Source organism: Callionymus lyra, chromosome 4, assembly GCF_982586985.1.
Source record: "Callionymus lyra chromosome 4, fCalLyr1.hap1.1, whole genome shotgun sequence".
In the NCBI taxonomy this organism is placed as follows: domain Eukaryota; kingdom Metazoa; phylum Chordata; class Actinopteri; order Syngnathiformes; family Callionymidae; genus Callionymus; species Callionymus lyra.
The window spans coordinates 32,984,441-32,997,366 of NC_141821.1; the positions used below are offsets into that span (position 1 = coordinate 32,984,441).

Here is a 12,926-nt window from a genome sequence, read left to right on the forward strand (position 1 = left end):
TCGTTTGTACAAGAAGATAATAAACCGTGTGAATTCTCTTCTGCAATAATCTCACCTCACCAGCTCTGGAGTTGAGTTAAAGAAACTCAATGTTGATCGTTGTTAACCCTAATGAACCAGTTTATAAATAAATTGTGTTTTTAATAAGATTGTCACTGACTTTGGTATCTAAAGTTTATCGTCAATAATTAAGAGTAATCTGTAACTAGTTAATGATTTCAGGAACAGGATGCACATGAACAATGGATATGAAAGTGAAAATGTTCCCCCGGATATGCTTGAAATGTACACAATATTACTTCTTCGATACATTCCTGCCAGAGTGAATGTCATCTCTCGATCTCGGGTTTATATTATGGTCTATGGCAGCTGCTGTGAAGGAAAGAAACTAGTGAGATTGTTTAATAATAACAGTTCTGTTATAATTTAGGAATGTCAATTTCAAAACACAGGAAACAAGCCCACCAGGATTTATTGACACCAACATTGTTATACAAAATGAAAAAACTTTTTCCGAGTACAACTCAAGTTTATCTATCGATGTAAGCAAACAAATTATATGCAATCCAAGCTACTGTTTTACCCATAGCAACAGGTTTATTTCAGAATGGTTTCTTTACCAGTCAACCTGAAACAGAAACTAATTTTAAGCCTGATGTGTTCGATTCTGGTCAGTCGCGGGCTTTATAATTTGTGTTTTAAGCTTTTAAGAAAAAGAGGAATCACTAAGAAATTTTTATTAGGGATAGTTTACTCTAACTTAATCTATGGATAATCTGAAGAGTTCATTTGCAGGAATAGGAGACACTTTTCAGTTTTGTTCACCTTTGTAGTCTTGTAAAAATAAATGTTTCCATCCATTCCATTCCATTTGTTCTTTTGATTGTATTTTACTTAATACAAATCAACATTTAAATGATTTTCTTTTAATTACATTAACCTTATACTCAGAATATAATTGTTCTTTTTTGACCCCAGAGAGTCGTCTGGTGACAGCTAGTGTTCAAGTGCAGATCAGTTCTTTGAAGGGATTTTGCAGAAAGGTGACAGAGAAGTGTTTACTCGTGTCCAGTAAGTGCTGGCTTGTTTTATTGAAACTGCTGAACAATCAAACCTGGCTGGAGACCAGAATGGTGGAAGTCTCTTCATCTTCCCAAGATTGCAGCCACTCCCTTTATAAATCACACGGACAAGTTCAAACATGGATGCCAACGATGCAAAGGTCATGTGCAGCTTTGTCCTCGACGGTTAGACTTGATGAGTACATGACTGGTTGCAGCGGTCAGTGGCCCCGCTGTAGCTTATTAAACACACTTGCATGATTCTTCCTGGTGATGCTTTTGCAACAAGTCTGTGGGTTTCTGATTTCTTTTTTTTTTTTTTTTCTTCTTCTTACAAAGGATGTGGAGATTCACTCTTCGATGTTGTCCCGCTTGCTGGTCTCCTGTCCTTCAAAGATGGGATACTTGCTCTCTACTTCCGTCCAGGTTATGTCTCCGTTCGCCAAATCCCGAACGATTGTCGGCAACTCGCTGACCTGAGGAGGAAGAGAGTCAGTGACTTAGGAATTCAACCGACTTATTTTTATCTCTTAGTAATATAGAGCCTTATGACGGTAGATACGTTTTTACAGGATCAACAGCAGAAAACATCATCACTGACGCTGCAGGCCGGATGTGTGCAAATATTTCATGGACTCACTTCAGCCCTGATCTGCCTCATCGTGTCCCGGTCTCTTAGCGTGGCGGTGTGAGGCGTCTTGTTCACAGTGTCAAAGTCAACAGTGATGCCGAAGGCCACGCCGATCTCATCCGTCCTGGCGTAGCGTCTTCCGATGGATCCTGAAGAATCGTCCACCTTGTGGGAGACGCCATGTCTGGTCATGGCATCAGCTGGTAGGCAGAGCGAGAGCCGTGTTATTGCAAAAGTTAAAAATGGAACGTGGTCATTACACGGTACTTACAGAGCTCCTTCACGAAGGGGGCAAATTCCTGATTTTGACTGAGGGGAAGGACGGAGCATTTGTACGGAGCTACAGTGGCAGGAAAGCTAAAATACTGAAGAGAAATATGGAGAACAACAAGTCGGTTAGATAAAAACAAAATCGGAAACTAACATAATTTAAGTCCACATCTACTTACTGTTCTTTGCTCGTCTCCTTCTCGGATGTGGAATGTGTGTTCTAAGATGGTGTACATGATTCTGCCGATTCCGAAAGATGGCTCGATCACATTGGGAACCACTTCTTCCACTGCAGGCAAAGAGAGTCCATTGTAAGTCGTTACCACTCACCAGCACAGCTCACGCCCACACTCTCGCTCACACTCTCACAGGCAGCCCTACCATGCAACGTCTTCTGGAAGCGTTTCACGTTGACCATGCCCTTGGTGAGTGTAAACGTCTTATCTGCCGTCTCGATAGTGAACTCTCTGTGGAGATGAGGTAGAGTTAGAATATTATTCTGAAGAAATATTCACCTGTTGTAAGTGGGACTCACCCGGTCTCGTTGAGCTGCTGCTCCTTCTCTGCGATGAAAGACTCATCGCACGTGGATAGATGCTCAATGACCATCTTGCCTTCCTTTTTGTACGCCTTTCCAATGGCTGCTTTGTTGGGCTCGAACTGGACGACGTTCACAACTTTGTGTGAAGGAATTAAGGAGCGTGACACGGCTCAGAGGGAAACATCACATTGACCGTCTGTTCAAGGATATGGGTTCTTTGAGTGGTTTCTCGGCGACCAGAGGCACCTTGGTAGCTTGAGAGTGGCATTTCAGATCGAAGCAGGAGCGATCAGCACATCCCACAATCTCAATCCAGCCCTTCAACCGACAGATAACACATTCACAACTGAACATTAGGACTCTCTGGAGACAACCTACGTACATAGGAGGTTTTGGTTTCAGCGTCCCAACAGTCACAGGCGTAATGAGCCATCTCATTGTCCATGTGCTGACGGAACCGCAGCTTGTCTTTGGCTATTCCCACTTTAGTCAGGTAGAGGTAGATCCTCCCGATGAAGTATCCCAGAACAGAGTTGTTGATCACTCCCTGACAAGAAATAATTAAAAATTAATTCCTGGTTCAACTCTCTTCTACTGCCACTTCAGGACTAGTTTCCTTTATGCTAGACAAACGTGTGACAATTGTCAAACAAATGTGTTGATCAGCCTGGTCTGAGCTCCAGTGTACAGTTAGCTGGAGGGATGCAGTTACTCCTGATTTTTCAGCCAGCTTTAATGCCCTGTCGTTTAAATGTAAGTCAATGAACATAACACCCGCGATAAATGAGGGAATCATTTAATAAAAAGTGTATCATGACATTTCCCAAATAACAAAATACACTTCTAAAATTTCAAGAGAAAAGGAACAAATGATTGTTACTAAACAAGTATGTATTCAATTGTATTATGCAAATGGTATGATTGTTATGACTCCAGTCAAATATCCAACAAGCTCATCTGCCATGTCAAAGATGAAACTAAAGTTTGCCTTTGATAGTCATCAGGTGTCTGACATATATCCTAGCAAGAGTACAAACTTGAAGCTTCTGTAGCTTTGTTGGCAATCGTTTAGATAAAACTTGGTCTTTGTGGGCACAAGGATGACAGCTGTGTTTGACCAACTTGTTTGACTGTGGGTTTAACACTCTCTCACACTCGCACAGACTATTCTAATATGTTTTGGTGATTTTCTGTGTGAATACGCTGAAGATTATAGAAGCAATAACAGGCACATTGCACATCAAGTTACCCTGGTTGAAGTGAAGAAACTTTCTTAAATAGACAGACAGCCAAGCATCCATCCGCTAACCTCAAATATAAACAGGATGGAAAGAAAAGAAGACTCTACCTGCTCCACTGCATCCCCAAGTCTCATGATGGCAGCCGACTGGCCACTGGTCTGAGCTATAGAGGAGTACAAGTTGATCTCCAGGTCGGCTACATTGGCAAATTTCGGGTGAACCTTCTCATTCGGGTCCACAAAGTGCTCAATCTCAGCCATGGTGAACTCTCTGATGACGGCAGAACACATTTGAAATACAAGCCAACTGACGGAAGGACCTTAATCATGTACTACTAACCGAACACGAATGAGTCCGGAGCGAGGAGAGATTTCATTCCTGAAGGAGTTTCCTATCTGTGCAGCTGCAAAGGGAAGTTTGCCCTGGTTGAACTCCAACAGACGTTTGAAGTTGAGGAAGATTCCCTGAGCAGTTTCAGGCCTCAAATAGCTGCAAATAAATTCACCACTTACAATATCTGAACAGAAATGACATACATCGCCATGACAATGTTGACTTACCCTGCCATGTTCCCCCCTGGACCGATAGATGTTTGGAACATCAAGTTAAAGGACATTGGCTGTGTGAGGTCATTTCCTGTGATGGGTGACTTAACGTTGTATGTCACAAAGAGGTCAGTCAGCTCCTGCTGCGTATAGTTGTCCATCTGTCAACGAACCCACAACCCAAACAATCAGCATCAAACCAAACCTAGATGACACTTTTGAGTCGACGCCCACCTGAGTGATGACATTATCCATCTCTGCTTTCTTCTCTGCAGGGCACTTCTTGTCAGACATCAGCTTTTGCAGATGAGCTGCAGAACGGCACACATGTTTAGGATTTACATGAGAAATAGATTCACCTGAACAATGGTGTGGATATTTTTGTATTTTAACACTTGCAGTTACTTCAACCGTTGCTGAAATGATCAAGTGTGATATAAAAGCATTACATTGTTACTATATTATATAATGTTTTTTAAATGTCTGTTTAAAGATTCACTTCACTTATAATCTTGTCTACAATTTTCCAAGCTTTTGTATTGTAGCTACTTGTAAAGGGGATTTAAAAGGTTTTTGAGCAAGATTTCCCTGTGCGAATTCAGAACAACAATAATATACGTTTTCCTCACTTTCCCCCTATAAAGAAGACATGTTGTTCCGCTTCCTTCCTGGGGAGTCGGGTTACGCAACCAAGCCAAAATGGACGAATAGTATGACTGCACGTTATAGGAAACAAATGTGATCTCTGGAATGATGATGTGGCAGCAGCCTACCAATGTATAAGCAAGAGAAATCCTGCACAACTATGATAAAGCTTGCATTATGCTACTGGAAAAAGTTAAATTTTAAACAAGGTGTATTTGAAAAAACTACAACACATAACATGTTGTGGTTATTGACGACACTCTTAAAACTTGGACATTGACACTTCACATGTGCATAAGTACATAAAGAAGAACATACTGCGCTCTGATCAATAAAATTAGACTTTGTGAACAGAACAGAAGTAGTTCAGGAATTAAACCATACATATCAGAAACAGTAAAAGAATCAAGAAAATACATGTTGTATTTCTGTACACATGTGCACATAAAAATAGTATATATTGCTGCACGATATTGGCCAAAATACCAATAAAGATTATTTTGAAAAAAGAGTACTAATTTGATGGGAAGCACGAGTACATTTGTTGCAATACTATTAAAAAACTCTACATGAAAAGCTTTCAGTACAACTTTAAATCAGAGAAAAAACAACAAATGAACTAAATAAACAACACTGACAAATGTCTTATTCACCAAGGACTGATTTTCATACCATTACAGTGCAATGTAACATTACTTCTTAACCAGTCAAATGGACTCTCAGACAAGACTATCTCACTTCACACTTGACACACTAGATGACAAAAAAAAAAGACATCAAGTGCAGTTTACTCTCCCCTCTAGACTATCTAAAACAAATTCTCCAAACAAGATCACTTTTTATACGCCACTATAACAGTAAAAACTGTTTATTGAGCAAATGTTGCGATTTTATGTTAATTTACAAGGGGGAGCGCAGATGGGCACAACAAGCGAGAGAGTCGTAAACACTCCGCTTTAACCAGTTGATCAATGTAAATAAGTAAGTATTGGTTATTTCTAGAGCGCGTTGCTAGACCAGGGTCAGAAAGTGCACTTAAATATGACAGAGTTACAAGAGAAATTGTGCAAAAATGTGCAGTAAGAAAAAGCATAATGAAGGACAGTGTTTCATTATCTTTTTTGGCACGTTCTTGCTGGAATGTTTTTCGTTCGGGCTCTTAGGTCTGTGGATCAGAATCTACTGATCGTTCCAAGCACAAACTACCACGCCAGAGGAGAGAAATCCTTCAAGGCTGTTGCTCCTAAGCTTTGGAACGATCTTCTTCTCCCTCTGTGTTTGATGATCTACTGACTCCTTCAAGAAACATCTTAAGACACTTTTATTTGTGCAGGCTTTGTTTCTGGGACTCTTGTTCTTGTCTTATGTGTCTTGATTATTTAAAGTATATATTTTAACTGTGTATTCTTTTTGATTGTGAAAGCGCTTTGTGACCCTAGTCTAGTACAAATAACTATGACTTACTTATATTTTGTTGGTTTACAACCATTATTAAATTTTGTATAAATAGAAACATACTGATAGAGGTCCAAGATCTATTTAAGAGACAATCAACTAATGACGCTTTACGTTAGTCATAAATACTAATGAGTAAAAAAAATTCTGTCAAAATTAAGCAATTTAAAATCTGTATAAATTCTGATTCTTCAACCAATGCTGCTTAAGATAAAGGTAGTCATTTCTTACCTTTGAGGAGATGGTCAGCTCTAAAACATTCACCATTCTTTACATCCTTCACCATGTAGTCAGCGAACTTGTCCACATGTCCCGATGTCCTATTTAGATGAGAACAACAAGTTTATCTTTACGACATTCCCTCGATACATTAGGACCATTTTTAATTTTATGCAAATACTGTATCTGCAACCGGGCTATGGAAATCTGAAATAAAGTCAGCTTCCATGCAAAACATTGCAGATTCCATATGCGCCTGTTCAATCGAAAACCCACAGCTTACACACTTATGAGCTTGCTCTGGGAACCACCAGGCAATTTGACCATCATGTTGAATGTCGAAAAGGAGCAGTCATATATAATACATCATATATAATACATCATCAGATAAGAGGTAGACTCACTTGAGAACGGCTTCAGGAGTGAGCATCGTGCAGTCGATCTCCAGGATCTGCTCCTCCTGAATGAAATGTTTCCTCCATTCTTGAAGGCAGTTGTTCTTGAGAGCACAGCCAACCGGACCGAAATCAAACAGCCCGCTGACCCCTGGGGAGTATTACTGCATGGTAAGAGAGGGCTTAAAGACGATGCATGTGGAACTGGCGAACCAACAAGAAATATTTCTGCAACTCTTAGTTAAAAAAATACCTCCATAGATGGCAAAGGCCTGGTCATAGAAGAACCTCCTCTTCAGGGTGTCCTCCAGCTTGACTCTGTCAACAATATCATCTTTGGGTTGCAACGAAAGCTCCTGGTCAAAAGAAAGGAACATTTTCAAAAGACAGTTAAATGTGACACCAGTGTATCTATTTAAGATTGTAAGCGCATGCACAGGATTGCAGAGCTAAAGGAGATATACAATTTGGTTAAAATTTGATGGGAGAATGCTAAAGAAAAGCTTCATTACGTGTTAATATATTGCCTGCTGGGGCACTTACAATTATGAAAGATATTTCCAGAACATTTTTATCTGTCAGTTATTGGAGCTGTAGAGACACCCCAGATTCACCCATAACTTGTGTCTGCTTGGACAGGTCTGTCCAAAGGTGCCCTATAGTAATGGACCCCGTTTATAAATGTTTAAATCGTGTGTAGTGTCAACTGACTCAGCAGAAAAGCTTACCTTCGCCTCCAGATTCCTCTTCCTCGCCTTCAGTTCTGCCACAGCTTTAGCTACGTCCACATCAGGAGCGCCTTCCTGCTTCATCTGACGCACCAGGTCTCCCTAGAACACAGATAGTAGCCATTATTCAACCATGTTATGATACGACATTTTCTTTGTTATTTCCTGGGATATTGAGGAGGCTGGCCTTTCCCGTCAACCCCACCCTGCCGCCCCACTGTAACGTGGCAAAGGCGGCCAACAAGAGCCGGCTAACATGGCGCCCTACACCGACTTCCTTTGTCCCCCCAAAAATATCCACAGAGCTTTTTAAAAACAACATATAAACGTACCTGTTCTTTGACAGCGAGTCTTAAAGGGGCGAGAATCTCCTCGTAGTTGCCGGCCATGGTTTGTCCTTCTGTCGGCTGCAGCCAAACGCTCGGCTTCCTATAGTTCTTCTTGTACAAAGAGACGGAAGCGGAGAAAGGTCTCTTTCGGAGGGAATGGGTGAAGAATCGAAGCCGATTCAGCAGCGACAGGGAGGGGAGAAGAGAGGTGGTCCTCAGCAGGGCTGATGATGCGCCGAGAAGCATGGATCGGACAGAATGATGAAATCGCTGGGACTGAGTAAACGCAGTTGTTGCTCCGACGTCGCACTTTCGCTCCCAGCTACACGCGAATGCGATACCGTGCCAGCACATTCGACATACATGTGTGAGGGGAAAACAAGGAAATACATCACCTACCTTTTATATTCAATCAAATTTAACAATGCAATGATAACAATAAGTGATATACTAAAAACTGAAATACATTTAATATAGGACTAGGAATAAAAAATGTGTAAGCAGACTATAAATCTTCATTTTTAAAGAAGGTTGTTTTTAATTCAAATGATACGTCCAGTGCAATTTAGTGCTTCCTGGTTTTGATAGCAATAATTATTTAACATGTGTTGCCATGGAAACAGCCAGTCACCACACTTCTTTATGACAGAAACGTTTAATTTGTGATTGTACAACGTGTTTTATTAACACTGTACAACTACCTGTGTCATTATACTACGAGATTTCAAATATGTTTCAGAGTGAACGATGAGTTTAAAACAAAACAAAAACGAAATAAAGAATTAATTATTTATTTATTTTTAGAGTATGCAATATGTTTATAAGTTATAATGACTAGTAAATACATGGTAATAATCAAACATATTTATTTCTTCGCCAAGGAGCAAGTGTGATTGCTGGCATTTATCAGTCAGTCTGTCATCGAGATAACTCAATAACAGATGAACAGATTTGAATGTAGTTAATTGTAAATATTGATTTAAAATAACAGAATAGTAATAAACAGAGTGATTGTGGTTGGTTTATATAAGCACCACTTTGTGTTGATTCCTGGCATCTTAACCTGCATTTCTGGAGCGGATGAATGAAATATATAAACAATGAGTCCCCATAGATGAGCAAAAAACATTCACTATTTATCTGCATAATGCTGTTATTAATCATACTAACGTTTAAAGGGTTTCTATGGCTGTTGATCTCACTAGCGCCATCCAGTGTCCATTTCTATAAGTAACGAGCGAACGATGATCGCAACACGATTTATTAATAAACCCTAATATTTTGTCTAAAATAAAGAGATACATCAAATATATTTCTATTAAACCACCAGTATTCGTATTTTTCTGTCTGGCAACTTATTTGAAGCAGTAAAATCAGGGGAATATTCTGATTACCTTTTGCTTTTAACTATTTCTTTGTTGCCTCACTGTAAAAGAAAACAAAAAAAACTCTTTGGCCAAATGTCCCAGCAAAATTCTCCTAAACAAAATGTCAGTAATATTTTAAATATCGGGTACAATATACGATTGCTGTCGACCTTTACTTAAATGTCCAGAAGGTGGCGCTATTTACCACTGTTTTGATCCACATAAGATTTCACGTAAAGGCCCCACTTCAGTTCCCAGCACTAGATGCTTCATCATTCCAGAGGCACACCATATCAAAAGTTGAACAATGCACTTTTTTGTTTTTACATTTTCTAAAAATTGAGCAAAGTTGAGCAAAATGTGCAAACTCACACAACAACAAAAAAAACAATGAAATTCACTTTACCGTCTTACAAAAAATTTAGAAGTTTGACGACAAAGAAATATATTTAATACTTACAACCACTAAAATGTCGAACGTGCAAAGTTATTTATAAAATCATAATACTAAATGTCATGCTCAACTTTTGCGGTTAACTAAAATAGGTTTGGTGTGCAAAATATCATACAGTTTGTTTAATCATAAAAATAAAAACAAAACAATATTTGAAAAAAGTTTATTGGCTCTCCTGATGGTGAAGGAGCCATTTGTTGGTGCATAGTTTGCAAATGCCTTGCTGTCTTTTAAGACGGGTTCTGTTTGCCAGGTATATAAGAGATTATAGGGGTAAACATGTTTTGCTTAGTTATGTATCACCTTTTTCATTGTATTTGTACCTTATTCATTCATCATGGTTGTCTACAATTTTATTTTTAATCTCAGGTCAAGCCTTTACTTGATGACATCCTGTTTTATTGTCTCCTGTTTCCAGTGACTTGATGAATTCCAGGAACGAAGCTCTGCTCATTATCGGCGTGATTGTCAGATTCATTCGCGAGCACACTTCCTTTTATGACTCGACTCTTTAGAATGTAGCCTGCAGAGAGAATATAGAGGAATATGTGATTCCTCCTTGAACTACACCCCCATTCATAAATCATTCAGAGAGCTCCAGGCTGACACAGGCACCTCTGATGTATGTGAACATGCTGAGAAGATCCTTATTTCTTATGAAAGTTAGACACTCTTAATGAAGTCAGATACACTCAATGAGGTATTTATCTTTCTACTCTACCTTTTTCTGCTCTTTCACTGCAGCTTTCAGTCTGGAATATTTTGATATGACTGCTATTTCTTTATTATTCTGATTCAAACAACCAGACACAGCGGTAGTTCAGTAATTATTCAGTCTGACCAATGCTCGGCACACAAACCTTAGTTACACACTTGCATCACATTTCAAAGAGTTCTCACAGCCACGTCGGACTGGTAACCCGAGAGGCGACGGTCAAGTGGCGTAAAAGAGATTGTGATTGTGCTAAGCATCGCCTGCTGAGTTGTGGTGTCAGATCCCTGTACAGGTGTCCACATCTGTAGCAGCTCATGGAACGTGAGAATCCTTTGTGTAAACGAGCGACATCGATGGCTCACACAAACACCTGTCCAGGTGGGGTCATCCTGGGGTGCGTGAGTCTCGCCTCCAGTGAAGTGACAGCTGAGGTGAAGTGGGACGAACAATCAGACTGTTGGCAAAGAACCAGAGAACCACTTTGTAGTTATTCTACAACCCAGCGAGGCTGAGCAGCATGAATCATGTTTGTTCATCCCTGCAGAGGGCACATATGTCTACGCTTGAATATGTGGGGTAAAAACCGGCCTCACACTGTAGACGTTCCTAATTGGATGAGAACAGGTTTACTTAACAGATTCAATGTTATATCTACAGGGCAAATCTGCCTGATGCGCCTCCTGCACCTCCTTGGGTCAGCTGTAGGGACGACTCCCTGCCACCCCTGCAGCTGACCCGTGTTACTGTCTTGACCCCCCAATATTCTCTACAGCCACAGCCAAAAGCTTGCTTTTTCTGCTTCCTCAGCAAGGGCCTTGGTTTCCCTTCCAACTTATTCCCCAGTTCTTCCCACGTCCCGAAGCAGGTCGGCCCAGCTGATTGGTCTCCTAACGGTTCCTTCCCAAGTGGTCCATCTTCCTTGGAGTCCTTGTGATATGGCCTTAACGGCATATGGTTCCTGGTTTGCTTTTGACACCTCTTCTAGGACCATGGCTTTTCGTTTCCTCTTCGTGGCCTTGGACCAGGGCCATGGAGAACTGTCCCAACCTAGCACTGCTCTAACGAATTGCACCCTTCCAACTATCTCCTTGTGCTGGAGCCTGCCAATGGCCTTAGAAACCTCATGCTCTGCTTGCCACTTGTGGCCCGTTCGCACTGGTAAAGTTGCATTCCTCACTGTAGGTCCCGAGGATTGTTTTAGCTCCAGGACCAATCTGGCCTTTTCCTGCTTACAGCCCAGGGTGATGGACTGGATCGGCAACAATCATGTGTCAGAGAAACAAGGCGGCAGGCCCAGACACTTTTGCATGAAGGAGTTGGCTAGGCTGTCTAATACATTTACTGTTGAGGATGGAATTTCGCTCATCTTTAGAGGCCACGTAACCCTTTGGTACAGTGTGAAGTCAAAATTTGTACTTTCTGGGAAGCTGACTTTTGTTGATGTTTGCCAAGCCTTCTGAGAATTGCTTCCGTGCCGCCTTGCTTGCGTGTTTGTGAAGGTGGTGTTGTTGTTTCTTGTGCCTTTGCGCAAGGAGAGACTTTGTGATTTGGAGGGTTTTATCTTCATCCTTGTCCATGTCACTATCTCATCCAGCCCATCTTCTTGTGCATGGGGCTGTCTGTAGCACCAGAGTGACGTCGTCCACGTAGCTTCGGAGTAGTGGAAGCTTCTGTCCCGTCTGCAGCCTTACTCCTCCCACAGTCTGGCGTCTCTGAAGTCCTGAAGGCTGCAGCACATCTGAAAGTCACTGAAGTAGCTGGTTACCAACTTTATAAAGAAAAACCTTTAAAACATCATCATGATGAGAGACTTACTGTATCTTGGACAGGAAGACTTCAACATTTGAAACATGTGTGTGAGTCAGGACTTGTGGTCTCCTCACAAATGGACATGTCTAGAAACATTGAGAAAGAAAGAACGGCAATGCAAGTTTTATATATCTTTTGGTGTATGTCGTGCGTCGTGCTTGTGCAGGATTGATAATGGATAGTAGTTATGTTTGTTGATTTCATTTGTAGTTCAAAAGTGTTCCAATGTATGTTTTTGTATATATACTGTATATATATATATATTATATATAAATCAATCTGTTGGTTAATATTCAACCGTGTTGTGTTGATTAAATAAATGTGTATCATGTGACCATGCGTTGATCTTAAGCAGAGTGTAGATGTTTGTATGTTGTCACAGGTGTTTATGTCTCACTGTTGTTCTGTGCGTAGTATCTTCAACAAGACATGTTCAAATAATGACTTACTTACTTACGTAGTAGCATGTGAGTTTGTACAGTTCTGTTATTTGATGTGTGTATTTATAATGGTGTGAGTGA

The 12,926-nt window shown here is 40.6% G+C and overlaps 1 protein-coding gene, 1 non-coding gene and 1 pseudogene across 2 annotated transcripts; all 3 read right to left on the reverse strand.

The window, feature by feature from the left end:
- Positions 1–1,057: 1,057 nt before the first annotated feature.
- LOC148082663 (glycine--tRNA ligase-like) lies at positions 1,058–8,328 on the reverse strand. The gene is made up of 17 exons (XM_087789900.1): positions 8,064–8,328; positions 7,732–7,833; positions 7,257–7,359; positions 7,013–7,154; positions 6,621–6,709; positions 4,524–4,600; positions 4,305–4,450; positions 4,084–4,233; positions 3,852–4,014; positions 2,886–3,050; positions 2,713–2,821; positions 2,498–2,642; positions 2,344–2,429; positions 2,142–2,251; positions 1,964–2,057; positions 1,702–1,892; positions 1,058–1,537 (listed from the first exon to the last, which is right to left on the reverse strand). Exons 1-17 carry the CDS (start codon positions 8,304–8,306, stop codon positions 1,412–1,414), a joined length of 2,241 nt encoding a protein of 746 aa, XP_087646026.1. The 5' UTR covers positions 8,307–8,328; the 3' UTR covers positions 1,058–1,411.
- Positions 6,787–6,924, reverse strand: LOC148082664 (small nucleolar RNA SNORA84). The gene has a single exon (XR_015711292.1). It is a non-coding gene; the product is annotated as a small nucleolar RNA SNORA84 (small nucleolar RNA).
- Positions 8,329–11,428: 3,100 nt separating the features above from the next.
- On the reverse strand, positions 11,429–12,173 carry LOC148082665 (uncharacterized; annotated as a pseudogene).
- Positions 12,174–12,926: the final 753 nt, after the last annotated feature.